Source organism: Oncorhynchus mykiss, chromosome 23 (genome assembly GCF_013265735.2).
Source record: "Oncorhynchus mykiss isolate Arlee chromosome 23, USDA_OmykA_1.1, whole genome shotgun sequence".
In the NCBI taxonomy this organism is placed as follows: Eukaryota; Metazoa; Chordata; class Actinopteri; order Salmoniformes; family Salmonidae; genus Oncorhynchus; species Oncorhynchus mykiss.
Window position 1 is genome coordinate 11,080,340 of NC_048587.1, and position 24,846 is coordinate 11,105,185.

General features: G+C 42.0%; 1 protein-coding gene across 1 annotated transcript in view; it reads left to right on the forward strand.

Moving 5' to 3' along the window:
* Window positions 1–24,846, forward strand: part of oga (O-GlcNAcase) — a 31,415-nt gene continuing 6,569 nt past the window's right edge. Inside the window, exons 1-15 of the mRNA XM_021580134.2 lie at window positions 1–770; window positions 8,273–8,324; window positions 8,525–8,622; window positions 9,021–9,151; window positions 9,427–9,598; window positions 9,702–9,800; window positions 9,966–10,250; window positions 10,981–11,139; window positions 12,546–12,733; window positions 12,967–13,221; window positions 13,768–13,971; window positions 14,848–15,022; window positions 19,917–20,002; window positions 24,302–24,406; window positions 24,708–24,799. Coding sequence (XP_021435809.2) covers window positions 599–770; window positions 8,273–8,324; window positions 8,525–8,622; window positions 9,021–9,151; window positions 9,427–9,598; window positions 9,702–9,800; window positions 9,966–10,250; window positions 10,981–11,139; window positions 12,546–12,733; window positions 12,967–13,221; window positions 13,768–13,971; window positions 14,848–15,022; window positions 19,917–20,002; window positions 24,302–24,406; window positions 24,708–24,799 — 2,273 coding nt within the window. The 5' untranslated portion in view covers window positions 1–598. The remainder of the gene's footprint in view (window positions 771–8,272; window positions 8,325–8,524; window positions 8,623–9,020; window positions 9,152–9,426; window positions 9,599–9,701; window positions 9,801–9,965; window positions 10,251–10,980; window positions 11,140–12,545; window positions 12,734–12,966; window positions 13,222–13,767; window positions 13,972–14,847; window positions 15,023–19,916; window positions 20,003–24,301; window positions 24,407–24,707; window positions 24,800–24,846) is intronic.

Sequence of the window (24,846 nt, forward strand, 5' to 3'; positions counted from 1 at the left end):
ATGGAACTCTACTATCTTGGTTATGGAATTGTGTTTTGCCACAAAAGTCCGGTTGTGACTGGTTTGATCCAGTCTTCTGAGCATGCGCAATCGGTGTAAACAGGAAGAAGCTGCGAAAACCAGGGAAAATCTAGAAGACGAAAATATATTCAACGGGGAAAAAATCATAACGTTCATTGATTACTCGTAATTTTATTATTTTAGCGCACGAATATGTAAACGAATATTATTCTGAATGAAGTATTTTAGCACAGCGGTACACGACGATAGTCAGCAACGTTACATTAGATAGACCTTTTCTTTATTTATTTTTACAGATTGGCAACTAACTGAAGCTAGTAGCTTTCGTTTCGTTTTACTAGAAAATAGTTTGCAAGAATCTAATTTGGACAGACAAGTCGAGCAATATTTTTTCACACTGCGGCCTGTGAACAACGCCGGGGATTGTCAGTAAACTAACGTTACACGGTTCATTTCCCCTCTCCTTTCAAGTCGTCCGGATGGCCTGCTAACCTATTGTCGGAGTTTTGGGTCATACTCCCCTCGTCTCCCATAAACCCTGTCTGTTGCTAGCTACGATAACAGGCAGTCTATAGAAATGGTTCAGAAAGGTAAGGCGGTGGTGGGGACGTCTCAAGTGGAGGTTGAGGCGAGCCCAAGCTCGGGGCCATCTGAGGCTGGTTCAGAAGCCCCTGGCTCAGTGGAAGAACCGAGAAGCATCGGGGTGGAACTATCGGGCCGCAGGAAATTCATCAGTGGAGTCGTGGAGGGTGAGGAGAACATATTATATTGAACAAAAATCACATTGATTTGGTATAGCTAGTGATTTTCGTGTTGTGATGTTGATGCATACAAGATTTGCATACTGGTCAAATGCAGAAAGAATGCCAGAATAATTGTGATTATGCAGGACACTTATTAACACTCCATTGTACTATTAACAACTGTTCAAGGTCGATGACCCAATCGGAGGAACTATGGGATGTCATTATTTTTTAAATCGATCACGGTCTGCTTTCCCAAAAGCATCATTAGGCTATCATTAGAAACTTCGTAGGAGCAATTTAAAGCTGCAATATGTAACTGCTTGGGCCACCTGACCAAATTCACATAGAAATGTGAGTTATAGACCTGTCATTCTCATTGAAAGCAAGTCTATAAAAAGCGATCTTGTGTGCAACTGCAGCCCACAATTTGGGGTGTTCCTGCATGTGGGCATTCCACATGCAATGGGATTCAGGACCCCCCCCTCTAGCATCCCATTTAATGTATTATCTGAATTTTTTCGCCTCCCGGAGTCCTTGCTAGCTAGCGGGAGCAAAACCGGTAGACAGTGTTCTTCGCTCCCGCCTGCCGAACACCTGCACTCACTGTAGTTAACAAAACAGTGGGAAAACACTGCCTGACAGGTGGGGGTGAAAGGACACTGTACCGGTCGCCTCCCTCCTCCTGCTAGCACAGCAGGTGAGAGGCTGGGGCGACACCAGGATGAAGGATGAAGTTGTCACCCCCACCCCTTCTTCTGGGTGGTTTATCAGCGGCTGGCATACAACGTGATTGTGCATTAACGCCACCTACTGTACTGGAGCGCTCCCACCTCCCGCCTGTCCTAGCTTCAAAATGTACCGACAGAGAAGTATAGAGGGTGTCCTGCATGCCCACATGCAGGAACGCCACGAAATGCAAGCTGCAATTGCACCCTTCTCCTAAGAAGCTGTAGATCTGAGTCACGTTAACAATTCTACCTACATGTACATATTACCTCAATTGCCTCGTCACCTGTTCCCCCGCACATTGACTATGTACTGGTACCCCCTGTATATAGCTCCGCTATTGTTATTAACTGATTTTTAATTTTATTTAACTAGGCAAGTTAGTTATGAACAAATTCTTATTTACAATGACGTCCTACCAAAAGGCCTCCTGCGGGGACAGGGGCCCGGGATATATTTTTGAAACAATAAATACAATATAATTATAGGCCAAAACATACAACACTACATAAAGAGAGACCTAAGACCACAACATAGCAAGGCAGCAACACATGACAACACAGCATGGTAGCAACACAACATAACAACAACATGGTAGCAGCACAAAACACGGTACAAACATTATTGGGCACAGTCAACAGCACGAAGGTAGAGACAACAATCCATCACACAAAGCAGCCACAACTCTCAGTAAGAGTGTCCATGATTGAGTCTTTGAATGAAGAGATTGAGATAAAACTGTCCAGTTTGAGTGTTTGTTGTAGCTCGTTCCAGTCTCTAGCTGCAACGATCTGAAAAGAGGAGCGACCCATGGATGTGTGTGCTTTGGGGACATTTAACAGAATGTGACTGGCAGAACAGGTGTTGTATGTGGAGGGTGAGCGCTGCAATAGATATCTCAGATAGGGGGGAGTGAGGCTTTAGAGGGTTTTATAAATAAGCATAAACCAGTGGGTCTTGCGATGGTTACACAGAGATGACCAGTTTACAGAGGAGTATAGGGTGCAGTGATGTGTCCTATAAGGAGCATTGGTGGCAAATCTGATGGCCGAATGGTAAAGAACATTTAGCCGCTCGAGAGCACCCTTACCTGCCGACTTTATGTCTCCGTAATTTAGCATGGTTAGGATGGTCATCTGAATCAGGGTTAGTTTGGCAGCCGGGGTGAAAGAGGAGCAATTACGATAGAGGAAACCAAGTCTAGATTTAACTTTAGCCTGCTGCTCTTTAATTATTTGTTATTCTTATCTCTTACTTTTTTGGGGGATTTTCTTAAAACTGCATTGTTGGTTAAGGGCTTGTAAGTAAGCATTTTACTGTAAAGTTTACACCTGTTGTATTTGCCGCATGTGACAAATAACATTTGATTTGATCTGTTCTAATTGTTCTCTCTGTTCTGTGTGAGTTATTTCTTAGCTTCCCTTTACTAAGTTTCGATCTTAAGTTTTGTACACCAGCTTCAAACAGCTGAAAATACAATATTTTTGGTTATGGAAAATACATTTTACACCTCTTTTAGATGGTACAATGATTCTCTACACTAGAGAATCTACACTGTTTGTTTTGTCACATAAACTGAAATTAGGTGAACTATTAGAATTTTAGCAACCAGGAAATTGCTGAGCGTTTCCTGCATAGTACTTCTTTAAATCTTCAAGCTGTTTCCCAAAGCCATTAACTTTGTATTTGAAAAGTTCGTAATCTAACGCCTGCCTCAGACCACTCGTTGAATCAAATCAAATTGTATTAGTCACATGCGCCGAATACAACAGGTGTAGACCTTACTGTGAAATGCTTACTTATGAGCCCCTAACCAACAGTGCAGTTAAAAAATATATATGATTAAGAATAAGAGACAAGTAATTAAAGAGCAGCAGCAAAAAATAACAATATATACGGGGGTTGGCGGTTCAGAGTAAATGTGCGGGGGGCACCGGCCAGTTGAGGTAGTATGTACATGTAGGTAGAGTTATCAAAGTGACCATGTATAGATGACCACAGAGTGGGGGGGGGCAAGGCAAATAGTCTGGGTGGCCATTTGACTATTTGTTCAGGAGTCTTATGGCTTGGGGGTAGAAGCTGTTTAGAAACCTCTTGGACCTAGACTTGGTACTCCGGTACCTCTTGCCATGCGGTAGCAGAGAGAACAGTCTATAACTCGGGTGGCTGGAGTCTTTGACAATTTTTATGGCCTTCCTCTGACACTGCCTGGTATAGAAGTCCTGGGTGGCAGGAAGCTTGGCCCCAGTGATGTACTGGGCCGTTCTCACTACCCTCTGTAGTGCCTTGCGGCTGGAGGTCGAGCAGTTATGCAACCAGTCAGGATGCTCTCGATGGTGCAGTTGTAGAACCTTTTGAGGATCTGATGACCCATGCCAAGTCTTTTTAGTTTCCTCAGGGGGAATAGGTTTTGTCGTGCCTGCTTCACGACTGTCTTGGTGTGCTTGGACAATATTAGTTTGTTGGTGATGTGGACAGCTCTCAACCTTCTCCACTGCAGCCCTGTCAATGAGAATGGGGGCGTGCTTGGTCCTCTTTTTCCTGTAGTCCACAATCATCTCCTTTGTCTTGATCACGTTGAGGGGTAGGTTGTCGTCCTGGCACCACACGGCCAGGTCTCTGACTTCCTTATAGGCTGTCTCGTTGTTGTCGGTGATCAGGCCTACCACTGTTGTGTCATCGGCAAATGTAATGATGGTGTTGGAGTTGTGCCTGGCCGTGCAGTCATGAGTGAACAGGGAGTACAGGAGGGGGCTGAGCACGCACCCCTGTGTTGAGGATCACTGTGGCGGATGTGTTGTTACCTACCCTTACCACCTGGGGGTGTCCAGTCAGGAAGTCCAGGATCCATTTGTAGGGGTAGGTGTTTAGTCCCAAGATCCTTAGCTTATTGATGAGCTTTAAGGGCACTATGGTGTTGAATGCTGTGCTGTAGTCAATGAATAGCATTCTCACATAGGTGTTCCTTTTTTCCAGGTGGGAAAGGGCAGTGTGTAGTGCAATAGAGATGCCATCGTCTGTGGATCTGTTGGGGTGGTATGCAAATTGGAGTGAACAGCTAAGTGCGTGGTTAGATGTTGTTGTTTTTTTGGTTTATCTGCCTCTCTGTTTTTCTTTGTAATGGCAGTAAAAAATGTATAACATTTGTTGGCACCTTCAATTATTACACATTTTCTCATAAATAGTATATTTCAACACTGCCTGCTAAACTAAACCAACCAGAACTCCTGTACATACCCCTTGTGATGAAGGTAGCCAATGGCCTGCTTCTATCTACGATGTAAACACAGCCTCTTGTGAAAACGCTAGCTACTGTCTGATGAAGAGGAACAGATATAGGTAGCTAGCTTCTAGACTGAAATAAGAAATATATGTTTGAGTGCATTTGAAATATGCAGTGTACCATATGAATGGTCTTGTTCACATGAAGAGGTAACTACGTTGACCATTTAGCCAATTTATTGAAAGCTTGCCAATGTTTTAGACTATCCTTCTACTGTAAATGTCCATTTGTGTTTCATGAGCCATCTCTTTGTCAGTGAGTTCAATTGTTGAATCATGTTTTGGCGTGATTGTCTAATTTCAAGTAACTAACTGCAGGCTTAAAGAAATTCAATCATATATTTTGAATAGAAGCCCAAAATAAAAGCCTTGTAGATAGAATGGAACTTTAAAAATGACAGTTGCATATTAGCCAGTACATATGGCATAGCATACCTTGCAATACAATATTCTCTAAAAACAGTTGTACAATGTGCTCTGCAATAAGAAATCCAGAGTTTGAGTTCTAAACCAGAGTTCTAAACCAGCAGCTTCCCTATACCATGGTGAGCGTACATGATGTTGGATGCATTAGAATATAAGGTATGGAGAATGACAAAGAGCCTGTAGGATTATAGAAAAAGCAGTTGGGAAATTAATGTTTTAGTTTCAAATACTAAATGTTCATTGACTGGGAGTATATTTAGGTGGTTTAAATGATTACATTTCCTACTAACCTTCTAAAAGTTGAGTGCTAAGATCTTGTCAATAAATTCATTATTCTACTAACTACGACTGAGTGCGAGACATGTTTTCAATAATGTACGTTTCATGCATATACATACCGGACAAAGCACACCATCACACATACTGTTTCACCATTTATTGAGTATGGAGATAAATAGCCAAAGTGTCTTAGGTAGTATTTGAAGTATCTAAATATAGTAATCCATGTATATCAAGTGCCGTGGAGGGCACAATCTTACAATGTTGCAGTCCAGGAATGAGAGCTTTACTACCTATGCTAAAAACCTGGGCAGGTTGATGCAAAGACTCAATATTTGCGGTGTTGACCCTTATTTTTCAAGACCTCTGCAATCCGCCCTGACATGCTGTCAATTAACTTCTGGGCCACATTTTTTTTTTTAAATTTTTTTTTTACCTTTATTTAACCAGGCAAGTCAGTTAAGAACAAATTCTTATTTTCAATGACGGCCTGGGAACAGTGGGTTAACTGCCTGTTCAGGGGCAGAACGACAGATTTGTACCTTGTCAGCTCGGGGGTTTGAACTCGCAACCTTCCGGTTACTAGTCCAACGCTCTAACCACTAGGCTACCCTGCCGCCCCCACATCCTGACTGATGGTAGCCCATTCTTGCATAATCAATGCTTGGAGTTTGTCAGAATTTGTGGGTTTTTGTTTGTCCACCCGCCTCTTGAGGATTGACCACAAGCTCTCAATGGTATTAAGGTCTGGCGAGTTTCCTGGCCATGGACTCAAAATATCGATGTTTTGTTCCCCGAGCCACTTAGTTATCACTTTTGCCTTATGGCAAGGTGCTCCATCATGCTGGAAACGGCATTGTTCGTCACCAAACTGTTCCTGGATGGTTGGGAGCAGTTGCTCTCGGAGGATGTGTTGGTACCATTCTTTATTCATTGCTATGTTCTTAGGCAAAATTGTGAGTGAGCCCACCCCCTTGGCTGAGAAGCAACCCCACACATGAATGGTCTCAGGATGCTTTACTGTTGGCATGACACAGGACTGATGGTAGCGCTCTCTTCGTCTTCTCCGGCCAAGCTTTTTTCCGGATGCCACAAACAATCGAAAAAGGGATTCATCAGAGAAATTGACTTTACCCCAGTCCTCAGCAGTCCAATCTCTGTACCTTTTGTAGAATATCAGTCTGTCCCTGATGTTTTTCCTGAAGAGAAGTGGCTTCTTTGCTGCCCTTCTTGACACCAGGCCATCCTCCAAAAGTCTTTGCCTTACTGTGCGTGCAGATGCACTCACACCTGCCTGCTGCCATTCATGAGCAAGCTCTGTACTGGTGGTGCCCCGATCTAGCAGCTGAATCAACTTTAGGAGATGGTCCTGGCGCTTGCTGGACTTTCTTGGGCGCCCTGATGCCGCCTTCACAACAATTGAACCACTCTTCTTGAAGTTCTTGATGATCTGATAAATGGTTGATTTAGGTGCAATCTTAATGGAATCAATATCCTTGCCTGTGAAGCCCTTTTTGTGCAAAGCAATGATGACAGCACATGTTTCCTTGCAGGTAACCATGGTTTATAGAGGAAGCACAGTGATTCCAAGTAGCACCCTCCTTTTGAAGCTTCCAGTCTCTTATTTGAACTAGAGGTCGACCGATTAATATTTTTCAACGCCGATTATTGGAGGACTAAAAAAGCCGATACCGATTAATCGGACGATTTATATTTAAAAAAATATATATAAAAAATGTATTTGTAATAATGACAATTACAACAATATTGAATGAACATTTTTTTTAAACTTAATATAACATATCAATAAAATCAATTTAGCCTCAAGTAGATAATGAAACATGTTCAATTTGGTTTAAATAATGCAAAAACAAAGTGTTGGAGAAGAACATAAAAGTGCAGTATGTGCTATGTAATAAAGCTAACACTTCAGTTCCTTGCTCAGCACATGAGAACATATGAAAGCTGGTGGCTCCTTTTAACATGAGTCTTCAATATTCCCAGGTAAGAAGTTGTAGTTATTATAGGACTATTTCGCTCTATACCATTTGTATTTCATTAAAAAATACCGATTTCTGATTGTTATGAAAACTTGAAATCGCCCCTAATTAATCGGCAATTACGATTAATCGGTCGACCTCTAATTTGAACTCAATTGCATGACAGTGTTCTCCAGCCTTGTCCTTGTCAACACTCACACCTGTGTTAACGAGAGAATCACTGACATGATGTCAGCTGTTCCTTTTGTGGCCAAAACGTTTGGCCACAACTGTACAACGTAGCCCAATGAAATGACCTGACAGAATTATATTATTATTTTCATCAATTCAGTGGGTATTTGTTTCACAAACTCTACCATCACATGAGCTACAAAAAAACACTGCTAAACAACAGCCTCTTGCTACACTATGTGTGGAAAACACTGATCAAGGAGGAGCCTGATGCAACACCCATACAGTCTTCAGGGCACACACATGGCAGCTGAATGTACACAGCCAGGGGAATAGATAGGGGTGGATGTCTGCAGGCCTGGAATGTTTGCTGTCTGTTAAAGGGATGCTGCGAGATTCTGTCATTTAAGATTCTTTAATTTCTCTACTTACCCAGAGTCGGATGAACTCGTGGATACCGTTTTTATCCAGTCATTGCGCTCACTAGTTAGCTGAAGTTTCGTGAGATAATGCTAACTTCCTTCATACTGCACACTGAGACATTCAAATAGCATCCGCAAGCTTCTGGGTAAGTAGAACAAAGGGCTTAAATGGCAATCTTTCTTCTTTTGTTTGCAACAGGCTTCTACGGCCGGCCATGGACGATGGAACAAAGGAAAGAGCTGTTCAGGAGGTAATTTAATGGTTATGTACAGCAGGCTGGCATATGGTGTTGAATAGTGCTCTATCATAATGGGATCAGTGAATGTACTGAAGTTTTCAATATCATCAAATTAGAAATGGCTTAAATCAATGTAGTCAATATGTTCTGTGATAAACAAAACAAACCATGTCACACACAGCCTGTGTTAATCACTATGAGTTGTTCCCCAGACAGCAGAAATGGGGCTTGAACACATACCTCTACGCGCCTAAAGATGACTACAAACACAGGATGTTCTGGAGAGAGATGTACTCAGTAGAAGAAGCAGGTAAAGGTTGTCTCATCATGTCCATGGATTGGACTGATTCCTGTCACATATACAGACAAATATGTAATAAACAAACAAAAGTGCACAGGTGTTGCTGCTTGTGATTGTTGCAATAGTGCTCTGCTTTGATAAAGAAGCTTGCTCTGAAACGCGTCAGCATGAAACATTTTCGAAGGGAATTAAGTTGCCACCTTGAACCTACTCATAGCATTTGTTTTACATTCCTATGTCTGAGCACCCCTTCAGCATTTCAGGACATATTTGAAATATTAGTTACAATACAGCGATGTAATAAACAAACCATGCCTCACATATTTCACATCCCTACTGAGTGTGTGTGAGTGGGTGTCACGCTGATGTGAAATAGTATCTGAAACTAATGCATCTCTCTCTTATAGAACAACTGATGACCCTGATCAGTGCTGCGAAGGAGTATGGGACCGAGTTCATCTATGCCATCTCCCCAGGCCTAGACATCACCTTCTCTAACCAGAAAGAAGTGTCCACACTCAAGAGGAAACTGGACCAGGTAACCAACTGTTACATTTTTTTAATGCATCTCTCCTTCCTCCTTGCAGACGACGCACTACAGTAACTCCTTATGTGCGTATAGAGATTTTAGGATTGGGTTAGAGGAGTACTGTCTTGCTAATAACGATAACCTTTAACCACAGTTAAGAATGCAGGCCTATAGTCTAATCTACATCCTTGATGGAATACATAGCCTCTACATCCTTGACGGTCTGCACTCACTCGTTTGCCGGAGTCTTAACATAAAATATCATTATTCATTCTCTCCATTAGGTGACTCACTTTGGCTGCAAGTCATTTGCCTTACTGTTTGACGACATCGACCACAACATGTGCCCCGCCGACAAGGAAGTGTTCAGCTCCTTCGCCCATGCCCAGGTGTCCATCACCAATGAGATCTTTCAGTACCTGGGAGAGCCTGAGACCTTCCTCTTCTGCCCCACAGGTAACAGGTAACCCTGTATGTTGTTACTGAAATTTGGTCTAGATTCAAAGTTGAAGGAAGATATAAATGTCATGTATGTTTTTCATTGTCTCCCTAAAACCAGAGTACTGTGGAACGTTCTGTTACCCCAATGTGGCCCAGTCTCCCTACCTGCACACAGTGGGAGAGAAGCTGCTGCCTGGTATTGAAGTGCTGTGGACAGGTACAGTAGATCCAAACTAGTTCATATCCAACATGTTTTGGCACTCATTAGATGGAATTAACCTTACCATTTATAAGATAAAAACACAGTAACGGACCGTGCAACATATTTTTTTAATATACATTAGAACTTGCATGACTCCTACATGGGACATTATTTTTCTAGGTCCTAAGGTGGTATCCAAAGACATTACAGTGGAGTCCATAGAGGAGGTTTCTAAGATCCTGAAGAGAGCTCCGGTAATCTGGGACAATATCCATGCCAACGACTACGACCAGAAGCGTCTGTTCCTGGGGCCGTACAAGGGGCGCTCCACAGAGCTCATCCCCCGCCTCAAGGGGGTTCTCACCAACCCCAACTGTGAGTTCGAGTCTAACTTCGTGGCCATCCACACCCTGGCCACCTGGTACAAGTCCAACATGAACGGAGTGCGCAAGGATGTCGCCATGAGTAAGTCTGACTTGATTTCTGGCACATTCGGATTCGGGTACTATGAAATTACATATAATATCATCGTCATGGGTACGTCTGACCGGGGTGGACTTCATTTATTTATTTATTCACTTACTTTATTAGATTTATTCGTCAGGGAAATGATGTTCTGTAATGTGCCCGATTGAGCTAAAAATAGGATAGCAGGGATGTACAGCTTTGGTTGTCCTGAATCTGAGAGTGTTATTGCCAATTAATGACGACAATTGAGTGAATGTTTTGATATTTGTAGAGTAGGGTCACTCACCGTCACACAAGGTACACGAAGTGGCTGCCAAAGTCTCGTGTCTGTTTGGTTTTTAAGAATGACACAAAATATTATATCTATCCTCGAAAGAGGACAGCGTTGTGTCTATTCAGATTACATGGCTTTCAATTAAATCCAATCACGTTATTGATTACTCCAATAGTGGAAGGGAAGGAGGCACTTTCACAGTATTCAAACAGGCCTGTACATTACACCTGGTAATGGTGATCTGTTTGGTTATCAGTGTGGCAGCCCCCCGCACCTCTCCAAAACCTGAATGTGTCTTTCGGGTTAAAAGCAGAAGTCAAATTTCGGTTGGATTTTGTGTGAAATGTACCAATAAAGTAATCTTAATCTGATTTATCTCCCTTCCTCTCTTCCTCCTTCTCTCTCTCCCTTCCCCCCTCTCTCTCCTTCCTCCATCCTCCTCCCTCCTCTTAGCGGATGGAGAGGACAGTACCGTGTCTATCCAGATCAAGCTGGAGAATGAGGGCAGTGATGAGGAGTTAGAGACAGACATGTTGTACAGCCCTCAGCTGGCCCTGAAACTGGCCCTCACAGAGTGGCTGGGGGAGTTTGTAGTGCCTCACCAGTACAACAGTAAGAACCGTCACCTACCTATCATCTCTCATTTATACAACTGGTGGGTCTAATCCTGAATGCTGATTGGTTAAAAGCACATTCCAGCCGGTGTATGTTCCAAAAGTTACCACCGGCTAAATCTATGACGTTAAAATGCATATTTACTCTGTTCCCCCTGACTGCTCAATCTACTGTCTCATTAGCCCAGTCAGGCACTTTATAAACTTTATCTCCTATAAAAGCATCTTGACATTATCTCACGTTTCTTTTAGACTAACATTTTATTTTCAACAGCGGAGATTTGTATAAACCTTGCTGTCTGTCTCTGACATTTGCAACATTGTTTCAATATTCAAATTCGATCTCCAACTGTCCCATAGTAATGAACGTGTCGGGGTCGGGACTAGACAGAGGAAGGCAGCTTTTCTCAGCCAGTCGAAATCATGAATCAGCTGGCATATTTTTTTATGGATATATACAAACTAGACTGCTAGTTTGCAGTCTTTCCTGCTTCAGTTTGAAGATATTGTGTTAGCTGTGTTGTTTACTAGCTCCTCTGAGTAACAGTGTCCTGATGTGAGAGTCCATTTTCTATGCCAGGTGAAATCGTGCCTCATTATCTTATTGTTCAGGATGTATCCAAATAAATTTTACTAGAAAACAGCTTATGCAAATGCAGCTACTGTAAATTCTGTCTGCACTGTTTGACATGACTGTAAGTTAGCTGTAGTTGGCTTGCTTTTTTTATATATACATTTTTTTAGGGGATGGATCAGCTTTAATATTGCGGATAGATTGTTGCTTTGTAGTTGGCTAGCTAGCAAGGAAGGGATAAGAACTGGCAATGGAACATTTTAGAACGAAGAATTGGGTCGCGTCCATAGATATAGAACAAAAAGACTGAACGACTGGGTTGCATCTCTGTCAACAGAGCCAATAGAACGAACGACCAGCTGGCTTGGGTAGCAACCCTAGACTTGTGTTGGGACTATATCTTGTGGAAGGATGAAATAGTATGAATAAATGCATCAAAATAATGTTTTTAATGAAAAAATGTCAATCATTATTAGAATATTTTGGTAATGACAATGCCCTTGAAGCCAGTGTTTGGATTATATATTGGAACGATTTTCCAGCCCTCGACTTCGTCTTGGGCCTAAACACCCGTGCCAATATATCCTCCGATCACCTGCTTCTCTGGCATTGTCACTTAAATAACGTGTGTGTGTGTGTTTCCTTACTTCACACTGTATCATTTGAAACAATGGTAATGTCTCTCGAAAAATTCAGCACTGGATTTTTAACACTTATTTCACTCATGCATTAAAGCTAGCCATTCTATTTTTGTCTAGTATGTTGATATTTGTTATAAAAGCCTCTTGTATAGCATGTTGACAATGTCTCTGTTCTTGTCTCCTCTCCAGGTCGCCAGGTACCCCACAGCGGAGCTAAGAGTTCAGCTATTGACGTGTCATCACTAGGTGCCTCCTCCCTCTGCTCTGCTACTACAGTCACTACAGTGTTCCAACAGCCCATCATGACCTCCACAGGCGCCCCTGACCCCAACAACCACCCCATGGCCAAGAGACTGCAACAACAAGAGGTGGAGGAGGTAGTTACTGATTTAACTTAGATCATTTTTATATTAGATAGGGTAGAACATACAGTATGCAGTGCACATCCAATTTTTTAAAGTTGGTTTCCCTGGTTTGTCTCTGTTGTGCCAAGTCTCACAGTCTACATACAGTACAACAAAACAAAATATTTCATTACAACTGATCAAGAATAACACACAATTCTACATGGGCTCACCAAGATGGTGAGGCAATAACTAATTTTGTTCAGGTGGATGTTGAGAAGAAGGAGTCTGATGAAGAGCCCATGGAGATGGTTGTGGAGAAACCAGATGAGACGGACCCAGAGTCAGACCCTGTAGCGGAGGCTGCAAATGAGACCAAGAGCAGCCTGGTCCTTATAGACAAGATGGCAGAGGATCTGAAGCCCATGGACACAGACAGGGAAGTCCTGGTTCCTGAGTCCAAGTCTCCAGAGGAGGACATTGACATGGCCCCCATGCAGACAGACGAACAGCTCAAACAGGTAAGCCGTTTGTGTGTGTGTGTGTTGGAACTGGGTTCAAATACATGTTTTATTATTTGTTATTTAAATACTTATGTTCTGTGTATTTTCAAATAATACGGCCCTAATCAACTACTTCTATTGAAAGTATTTGAAAGTATTTTCAAAACAATTCCTACAAATAGGCTTAGTATTTGAAACTATTTTCAAATACATTATTTCAAATACCAGACCTGGGTTCAAATGCATGGGAGTATTTAAATATTGTATTTTTAAATGCTCAAATACACAGACAAGTGTATTTTAAAATACATGCCAATACTTTCCAAGTGTATTTCCAAATGCATTCCAATATTCAACTACTTGTATTTTCAAACAAGAAATATAGAAATACTTATTTTCAAATGTCTTTGTGTCGGGAATATATCTTAAATAGTGTTTGAACCCAGTTCTGGTGTGTGTGACGTACGTACGTGTGTGTGTGTGTGTGTCTGTGACTCAGATTTTCCAAAGTGATTTGCAATTAAGTGACTTATGTTTAAACAATTACTTGTATTTGTCTTTCAGGATGTCTTTGTACCTGGTCCCAATGAGAAGGCATTGTATACGGCAGAGCCTCTCTCTCTGGAGGACCTGACCCTGCTAGCTGAGCTCTTCTACCTGCCCTATGAATACGGACCCAAAGCCCTGCACATGCTCAAGGAGTTCAACTGGCTACGGGCCAATAGCAGCACCGTCAGCGTCAACTGCGAGGGCAAGGAACCAGAGAAGGTAGGTGTAGGGGATGGAGGGATAGTTAGGAGGGAAATTATCCCTAAATTAGCCTTTCCTAAAAAAAAATCTGATATTCAGAGCTATGAAATATTCAGGTGTGTTATACAGAAGACTGCCCTATTTGGTAAAAGTCCATATTATGGCAAGAACAGCTCAAATAAGCAAAGAGAAACGATGGGGAAAGAAATTTCTTGTGTCAAAAGAGAGAAATAATATAACATCATAAAGGGAATAATCGATTGTACAAAAAAAACTGATCTAACTAATCGGGAATTACTGGAGTTATCATCACTGCAAATGCAGTTAGACTGTATCTACGAGGAAAAGGTCCGGGGAGCATTTGTAAGATCCAGACAAAAATGGATGGAAGTGAGAAATACAAAATATTTCTTTAATTTAGAAAAAAGGGCAGGCGGAATGACTTCTGATGTAAATTAATGATCAAATACTCCAAATGAAAATCCAAAAGAAATCTCTCAGCATGTTTCCCAATTTTATCAGAATCTGTATACATCAGCCCAGTCAACTTCCAATATGGATTTTTTGGGGGCAATGTAGCAAACACCGCTAAGAAGATTTGTAATTATTTATCTGTTATCTGAAACAGATAAGGAATATTGTTTGTGATACTACATTTCTCTCAGCAAGATTGTTTTGGTTGAATATCTATGGTATATACAAAGGGGGAAAGCATGGAAAATATTGTATCAGTAAAGGAAGCTTCATTTAAAATTTTACATAGAATTTATGCTGTGTTTTGGAAAGATTCAAGAAGGAATATTGACTAATTGTGATTTCTGGGGGTGTGTATTTAAGATTCTGTTTAAAGAGATAGGGTGCCCTAAAGAACACCACCCTGTTGTCTGCCCCCAGGTTGCGGAGTGGAAGTGCCGGGCTGAGAAGTTTGAGGAGATGTGCTGCTCGGTCATCCAGATGTTCACCAGGCTCTCTAATTCAGCCAACCGCACCATCCTCTACGACCTCTACCCCTACATCTGGGACATCAAGAGCATCACCTCCATGGTCAAGTCCTTTGTCCAGTGGCTAGGTACGCACGGACACACACACACGCTCACACATCCACACTCATATTAGGCAGGGCAAACCCGTTTTGGTGATTTCTGATATATCATCAAAATAAATCAATCGCGGCACATTTTTGGAATCATTCAGCAGTTTTTATCCGATTTTTAAAGTACAATGCCATTGGAAATTAATGCTGACGCTGCCTCCGGTTGACAATACATTTTCATAAATAGCCCAATGTCAAAACCATTTTAATGTGTCCAAATCAATAACTAATATGCAGAAACAGTTTGACTCTTAGAACATTTTATGTTTCTGTTTTCAATCTACACATGCATGTACAGCAACAATAGTAATCAATCACCAAAAATACAGTTGTCTTGACAAGTGTCAATAAATCACTGAAATAGCGAGGAAATCATGTTGTACATGCTTTTGAAACTAACAAAACAAAAAAACAGATTTTTTTTTTACATCACTGGTTAGACAACAACCTGTAAAAGACAGTCAGTTACATTTTGGAGTGATGCATTTTGATTTGTGGGTCCCCGAAACAGAAAGAGAAACACAACACTTATTTGTCAACCATTCATATTGATGTCACGTTGAAATCGATTGCGTGAGAGGGGGGAGAACTAACACAGCTCAAAAAACACACACACTGAATCTGGGAATAAGGTGTACATCGCTGGTTATGGGACAATTTGTGGAAGACATCATTTTGTAGTGTTGCATTTTGATTCAAGTGGGTCGCCAACGCGGTCAGGGTACACAACACTTTTTTTTGTTAATCACTTCCATCGATATCACTCTAAAATCAATAAAGCAGGGGGCAAATGTTTGGGCTGTTCAAACTAACACTATTCAACGGCCACACTGAAACTTGGAATAACCTATACATGGTTGGTTAGATGAGAACTTGTAGAAGGCTTATATCTACGTATTGGATGTTGATTTCGGGAGGCTACCATCATGGAAAAGGGGACAGACTTCATTTTCTGTTAGTTAATGTAAAACAATCACGACGTGGCATAGGACATCAACAGTGACAATGGTTGGCTGCTATTTATGTGATAGTCTGAATGTCAAATCCATGTATTGGTGTGTGGCCAGCGACTTTGATAGAGAGACCGCCCCGAGTGTTCCGTGCCATTTCATTAACTCTGCGTTCCAAGTCCTGTGCATCCCAGCATGTTACAAAATCAACGGTACAAAACCTATGATATTGATATGCTTTAAGCAGTCAATCTTATGTCATTGTGATGACTATAAACTTTTATACTAACATCACCAATCTGAGGTAAAAAAAAGGATGTGTAATTCCACTTAATGTTATAGGGTGACAATGCAAGCTTTGTGTAAGGTAGTAACACAAACTGTCCACGTTAGGGAAATTAGCGCAATATACAATAATTTGATGTAAAATACTAAGTCATTCAACATGTCAATTTAAGATGATAGTATATGTTGCCCACTCACGAACTAGTACAACAATGACATCTGTTTCTCACTTATTGAACCATTTAGAGAGTTTAAAAATACTCTAGACTAGAGTCTCCATAGTTTCCGTGCAGCAGCCTGAATGTTTGACGTCCCTACTCATACACACAGACCAACTAGGTACGTATGGTATGGACACCTGGAACGATTCAGCATGACTCCGACTCCTCAGAGCAGCAGAACAGTTAGTAAGTGTAGGACATGAAACGCATATACTGTAGGCATGAACAAATAAATGTCACGTCTTTAAGCTTCATGGTGTTAATCCAGTGAAAATGCAGCTATTCTCATGGCTAGTTTTAGATGAGCTGAAAATATACACAAAGGTGAATACCATTGAGGTAAGCATGTTTATGAGCATTACAGATATGTTTATGACCATATTACACTTTCTCCATGCTAAAAATTGATAGTGCAGCTGTATGGTTTTTCATCTGCCGTCCAGTCTTAGGTAGTTTAGTCATGCACATATTAATCATCTGCACAGGTACTGTAACTATAGTGTCCACTGCCCAGTCTGCTTAACAGATGGATAAAGCATATTTGACTTGGCAACGCAATATTTCACTTCTCTTGGCTTTCACCTGTGTTCAAGGTGAGTCTAGAGCACTCTTGTTGTCAGCTCTTACGGGCTCGTATTAGGATAACTTAGGCTTAGTTTATATATCCACCAGTGCCAGACAGACAGCTGCTACGTTGCTTGTCAATCGTTGTTTTGATTCTGTTTTTATTGCACTTTTTGATTTGTTCATTTTACTTTTCGACTGACTGAATGCCGCTTGCACTGCTAGCCACACCGAAATAAATTGGTCCACCACCACTAAGTGAAGTGTCCGTATCAGTGGTGATAGGTCCAGATATGGGGTACTGCTGCTTGCTGTGTGTCAAGTAACAGGCTTCTGCGTTCACTCCCACCCCTTAGCGTGCCAACGCGCTTGGAGAGAAAGGTGACTGACTGTGGAAGGCCATTCTGGTGCAAGAACAAAGATAACAATGAATGCTCTGAGGCAATGTGTTACCGTATTGAAACTATTAGTTTCATAAAATGCCCTCACTAATGCAGAGGTCTGCAAGGTCAATGCAGAGCCTATTCTCAACACATGCTCTGTGTACCAGTGCTATTGCTGGCTCTGAGTGCCTGGCCTCTCCTGAATAGTTTATTCTAGCTGTATCGGAGCCAATTCTCTTTGGACTTAAAAACACTCCGTCTTACACGCACCTCAGCTACATGTAACATGTCTTGATAATGAGTCAACCAGTCAGGTCAACCAGTCAGATCCCAAATGCACCATTATACAGTTAGAACAACTTTTCTGCGAGAGGTCGTCTGCAGCCATAGAAAGCTGTTTTGATCAACCCTGAAGCACTAGCATGGCCTGTAGGTTACACAGTAACCATGTTTCATTCACAGGTTTCTGTCCAGAGCAGAAGACTCTAACCTATACAGTAAACAGCAGGCAGCAAACCCACACTGGCAGAACCACTGCTATATCATAGCTATAATGGCATTATAAACCAGTATAACATTTTAGACTGTAGAGAACCATTTTGTAGGTCTTTGTGAATAATTTAGTGGAGGTCTGTCTTTCTAAACAGCACTGGCTGTGGGCTAGCTAAACAGAACATTAAGCAACGTAAAGGCTTTCCCTCATCAGGTCAATCTATTGTTTTGTAGACAACACCTTCTCTTTTATTACTAAACCGCCCTCAAGGCCATATCAAAGAGCTGTATTCTATGTATTCATCCCCTTACTGGTCTGTAGTTGTGCAACCGGCAGTCAGTCTTACCTTCTCCTCGCTGGTGTTTGGACACATTTGCTAACGACTATCTTCTACTGTTCTCTCCTTTCACCGTGTGCAGATGGACAAATCCTCAGTACCAGTTTCTACTGCTATTGGATCGCAATGGCCGACGTATGCTCACTGCTGGCCTTGTCACCTTTGTAAATGTTTTTTGTTTTGATTGATTTTCATATCAGATTAAGAGATTTGATTTGGGTGATGGAAGGAAAGCTGCCCTCCGGATGAAGTCACAGTCACATTTTGCGCAAGCGATCTGTAGTAGCGAGCGATAAGCGTTAACGTTTTTTATTCTTTTTTTCTCTGACAGCATTTGTTTCTCTCTAACATGTATGTTTTTACCAGTAGGCCTTTTCATAGATGTGTCTTGGACAGGCACTGGGTGCACCTACACACTTGGGTTCACACCAGGCTTTCAGATTGTTAGTCTCTCTACCATCCTCTAGTTTTGGGGTGCTAACTACAGTATACACCACATTTTTCAGTCTTTAATATGCTTTGAAGGTGACTAGTCGTTCCTTCACAAAGCGACTGGCAACTTACATTGCAACATGACACGCTGAGGCAAGCAGAACAAAACTGTGAAATAACAATTTTATTAAGATAGAGATCTGTGTCTCCAGTGATTCACTCCCAAGCAGCTAAAAGCTAGCTGTGAGTTCCTCTCTGTAGGTGCATCTGTGTGATGAGTGGAGCCAGCCTCGTCAGAGGAAGTTTTCTAGTCAGGGTGAGGTTGTTACTGTATGTTATAGCAGGAGCGTTCACTCTATTGTAATGTTCTCGTGCTGCATCTGTGTCTACACATGACAGGAGACCTCACCAGATGTGGCATCGTCTATCAATCTGATCTCACTCTATATAGCACTTTTTTTTTTGTAACAAAGTGCTTCACAGGCACAAAAACCAATGATGGCAATCACTCATATATTTGAAAGGTGTGACTGACAATACCATTTTCAAGGCTGCTCTTGTAAGAACGGAGCAGAGTGCCAACACCACAGTAGGTACTCCCCAGTCAAGCGAGCACTTGAGGTGCACTGAAACTGCACCCCTTTTAGTTATGTGTCTGCATGGAACTGTCCTCTCTATGTTGAGTTTTTTTTTAATTCAAAGCCTCTCGCTCTTCCTGGTTTGAGTCCTTCTCCCTGGTCATGTGCTGAGGCAGGTTAGATGAGAATGTGACTTTAGATGAGGTGCTGGGATCAGTGGGGTGACGGCAGCTGAAGCTTACACAGTAGGACGAGTTCCTCCTAAACACTGATCTAAGGTCAGTTAAGCTAGTTAGAGTATGGATGACTTGGAAGTTCTCACTGCAAGTGAACCAGAATCCGACTGTTTGAGTCAGGCTTTATAACCTCAATGATTCTTCCCAGTGAGACACACAAAAGTAAGCTTTAGTTGCTCGAGCCCCAAGTCCAGCCAAACCCATTTCATACACATTTTATTATTTTAAGAAACTTTTTATTTTCTTTAGAGTTATTGAAAAATAATGATAACCTGACCCTCCTTGAACCCCCCCCCCCCCCCCCCCCCCCCACCACCTATCTGCAAGTTCCGCTCTATTTCTGGGTCCCATGGTAATGCTGTGTCCATCCGCCGCTGTGTGCTCCTAACAGGGTGCCGTAGTCAGGCCACTGCACAGTTCCTTAGTGGAGACCAAGAGCCTTGGGCCTTTAGGGGCGGTCTAGCAGGAGAGTTCCAGGTATATACCAATGCACTGACTTCACAGATCATAAATGTGATGTAATGCTAGTAAAGAAAATAAGAGTTTTGTGTTGAAGAGAAAGTGGTTGTTGCGCACAGCAGACGCGAAAGGGTTTGGTCTGTCTAAGGTGGGCTTATTACTAGGTTTAAGTCTCTTTAAAGGGTGTATACCTCAGAATCCTAATATAAATAAGTCCATGTCTTGGACAGAGTGCCTGTGAATTTGTAAAGGTATTGGTCCAACCAGCATCTGGTATGGTCTGATCAGTCTAAAAATGGAAAGGGTGAACTGACATCGTAAAAAGCTAAAGCAGTCACACTGGTTTTCTAATCTCCAAAGTGTCTCAAATTCGAATTTCTTTCAGCTGACTGCCCAAAGGAGATGCTGCTTTTCCTTGGCGCACGCGTTCTGCCTCCTCTCCCCTGAACGTGTGGCATGGCTAGTGTTGGATTTCCATGACATCTCATTTCTTTGCAGGAAACGCTCAGTGCAAAAATCCCCCCTTTGCACACGGAAGCGTATGCATCACAGCGCCAGCGAGAACGCAAGCGAGTCCGCCCGCACAAAAAACTCTGTGAGCAAACACGATTCTCCTAGTCTAGAATATACTGTTGGACGATCCTCCTACACTGTTGGAAACATTTTTCTTCCCAACTCTGTAGTAGATGATCTTCAAAAGACTTGGTGGTTAGTGTTTAGCTGTATCTAATGTTTAATATACAGTACCAGTCAAAAGTTTGGACACCCACTCATTCCAGTTTTTTCTTCTATTTTCGACATTGTAGAGTAATAGTGAAGACATCAGCAGAATGAAGTAACACATATGGAATCGTGTAGTAACCAAAAAAGGTTAACAAAATCAAAATATTTTTGAGATTCTTCAAAGTAGCCACCCTTTCCCTTAATGACAGCTTTGCACACTCATGGCATTCTCTCAACCAGCTTCATGAGGTAGTCACCTGGAATGCATTTCAATTAACAGGTGTGGCTTGTTAAAACGTAATTTGTGGAATTTCTTTCCTTCTTAATGAGTTTGAGCCAATCAGTTGTGTTGTGACAAGGTAGGAGTGGTATACAGAAGATAGCCCTGTTTGGTAAAAGACCAAGTCCATATTATGGCATGAAAAACATCCAATAAGCAAAGAGAAACCACAGTCCATCGTTACTTTAAGACATGAAGGTCAGTCAATCCGGAAAATGTCAAGAACTTTGAAAGTTTCTTCAAGTACAGTCGCAAAAAACATAAAGTGCTATGATGAAACTGACTCTCGTGAGGACCGCAACAGGAAAGGAAGACCCAGAGTTACCTCTGCTGCAGAGTATAAATTCATTAGAATAACTGCACCTCAGATTGCAGCCCAAATACAGTTGAAGTCGGAAGTTTACATACATCTTAGCCAAATACATTTAAACTCAGTTTTTCACAATTCCTGACATTTAATCCAAGTAAATTCTCTGTCTTAGGTCAGTTAGGATCGCAACTTTATTTTAAGAAGGTGAAATAATAGTAGAGTGATTTATTTCATCTTTTATTTATTTCATCACATTCCCAGTGGGTCAGAAGTTTACATACACTCAATTAGATTTGGTAGCATTGCCTATACATTTTTTAACTAAGGTCAAATGTTTCGGGTAGCCTTCCACAAGCTTCCCACAATAATTTGGGTGAATTTTGCCCCCTTCCTCCTGACAGAGCTGGTATAACTGAGTCAGGTTTGTAGGCCTCCTTGCTCGCACACGCTTTTTCAGTTTTGCCCACAAAATTTCTAAAGGATAGAGGTCAGGGCTTTGTGATGGCCTCTCCAATACCTTGACTTTGTTATCCTTAAGCCATTTTGCCACAACTTTGGAAGTATGCTTGGGGTCATTGTCCATTTGGAAGACCCATTTGCGGCCAAGCTTTAATTTCCTGACTGATGTCTTGAGATGTTGCTACAATATATCCACATAATTTTCCATCCTCATGTTGCCATCTATTTTGTGAAGTGCACCAGTCCATCCTGCAGCAAAGCACCCCCACAACATGATGCTGCCACCCCCGTGCTTCACGGTTGGGATGGTGTTCTTCGGTTTGTAAGCTTTTCTCTTTTTCCTCCAAACGTAACGATGGTCAATATGGCCAAACAGTTATATTTTTGTTTCATCAGACCAGAGGACATTTCTCCAAAAAGTACGATCTTTGTCCCCATGTGCAGTTGCAAACTGTAGTCTGGCTTTTTTATGGTGGTTTTGGAGGAGTGGCTTCTTCCTTGCTGAGAGGCCTTTCAGGTTATGTCGATTTAGGACTCGTTTTACTGTGGATATAGATACTTTTGTACCTGTTTCCTCCAGCATCTTCACAAGGTCCTTTGCTGTTTCACACCAAAGTACGTTCATCTGTAGGAGACAGAACGCGTCTCCTTCCTGAGTTGATATGATGGCTGCGTGGTCCCATGGTGTTTATACTTGCGTACCACTGTTTGTACAGATGAACGTGGTACCTTCAGGCATTTGGAAATTGCTCCCAAGGAGGAACCAGACCTGCAGAGGTCTAAAATGTTTTTCTGAGCTCTTGGCTGATTTTTTTTATTTTTTTCTCATGAAGTCAAGCAAAGAGGCACTGAGTTTGAAGGTAGGCCTTGAAATACATCCACAGGTACACCTCCAATTTACTCAAATTGTGTCAATTAGCCTATCAGAAGCTTCTAAAGCCATGACATCATTTTCTGTAATTTTCCAAGCTGTTTAAAGGCACAGTCAACTTAGTGTATGTGTTACCCACTGGAATTGCGATACAGTGAAATAATCTGTCTGTAAACAATTGTTGTAAAAATTAATTGTGTCATGCACAAAGTAGATGTTCTAACCGACTTGCCAAAACTAGTATGTTAACAAGAAATTTGTGGAGTGGTTGAAAAGAGTTTTAATGACTCCAACCTAAATGTATGTAAACTTCCGACTTCAACTGTAAATGCTTCACAGAGTTCAAGTAAGAGACATATCTCAACATCAACTGTTCAGAGGAGACTGTGTGAATCAGGCCTTCTTGGTCGAATTGCTGCAAAGAAATCACTGCTAAAGGACACCAATAAGAAGAAGAGACTTGCTTGGGCCAAGAAACACGAGCAATGGACGTCTAATGTGGATATCTGGATATCGGTGGATATCTGTCCTTTTGTCTGATGAGTCCAAATTGTATTTTTTTTTGGTTCCAACCGCTGTGTCTTTTGAGACGGATGATCTCCGCATTTGTGGTTCCCACCATGAAGCATGGAGGCGGTGATGTTGGAGTGTTTTGCAGGTGACGATGTTGGTGATTTTATTTAGAATTCAAGTCGCGCTTAACCAGCATGGCACCCACAGCATTCTGCAGCGATACGCCATCCCATCTGGTTGCGCTAAGTGGGACTATCATTTGTTTTTCAACAGGACAATGACCCAACACACCTCCAAGCTGTGTAAGGGCTATTTGACCAAGAAGGAGAGCGATGGAGTGCTGCATCAGATGACCTGGCCTCCACAATCACCCGATCTCAACCCAATTGAGATGGTTTGGGAAGAGTTGGAGTGAAGGAAAAGCAGCCAAAAAATGCTCAACATACGTGGGAACTCCTTCAAGACTGTTGAAAAAGCATTCCAGGTGAAGCTGGTTGAGCGAATCCCAAGAGTGTGCAACGCTGTCATCAAGGCAAAGGTTACTACATGATTCCATATGTGTTATTTCATAGTTTTGATGTCTTCACTATTATTCTACAATGTAGAAAAAAAGTACAAATAAAGAAAAACCCTTGAATTAACTTTTGACTGGTCCTGTATGTTAGACTTGTGTAGTTTTGCTCCTGGAGTTTTGTCACTGTGTCAGCGCCAGCATCATGACTTCTCTCTACAGGAGGGCCTTGCCCTGCCCAGCGACTCAAAGTGATGCCTTAGACCAGACACGGGGAATGGAGCAGCAGTATCTCCTTTAGCCAGCAGCACCTTTTTCAGACCAAGCCTTTACTCCTCCCATATATACCTGTAACTCATATCCCTCTGTCTTTTTAAAAGAAAACATTCTTTATGTGCTATGCTCTCATAAAAACAGTTGTGATGATTTGCTACTGCTGCTCACTGTCTAGCCAAAAGTGCCACAGAAGCCATTTTTAGTCATGTTACTTCCATGTCTTGGACCATTGGCTGGTTTAACCTTCCTTTGACACCCAGTCATTGTTGGTGCCACAGTGTCTTAGCAGTAGCAAAGGAGCTCTGAGACAGTGAATGCTGAGACCGTGCCTGATGTCAGTTATACTGAACCTTTCTGTTTTGATCCCTCGACAGAGATTGTTGCCAATCGACGGGGCAAATGATCTTTTCTTCCAGCCTCCTCCCGCACTGCCAACATCCAAAATCTATTCCATCAGGCCCTACTATGCTAAAGATGAGGTAAGGAGAGTTTTTATGGCACCGTTGCCCTACATCAGTAGGTGTGTCTGTCTGTGTATGGGTGGGTGTTATTTCCCTGTATGCAGTCAGTGATTAGCTGAACAGACTGGGTGTAACTACACGCTATTGGTATCTGAGCTGTCCTCACTTAAACACTGCTTTGAGGTTCATCGGTAGGCCTGTTTACCCATTCTGCACTGTCAGCAGTCTCCTCCATTCCTGTGTGTGTGCGCATGCACGTGTGTGTGCGCATGCACGTGTGCGTCATCCTGAGTCCTTTCTAACTGCTCGTGTGTTCCAGCATGCAGTTTATAAGATCTGCAGAGAGATGTACTCTGAAGGAGTGGAGGAACTGCCCTTCTCTGGAGAGGAGCCAGACCTCATAGGCGACAGGTAAGAACCTTTTTATTTTAGTTGTCATCTAACATTTATTTTGAAAA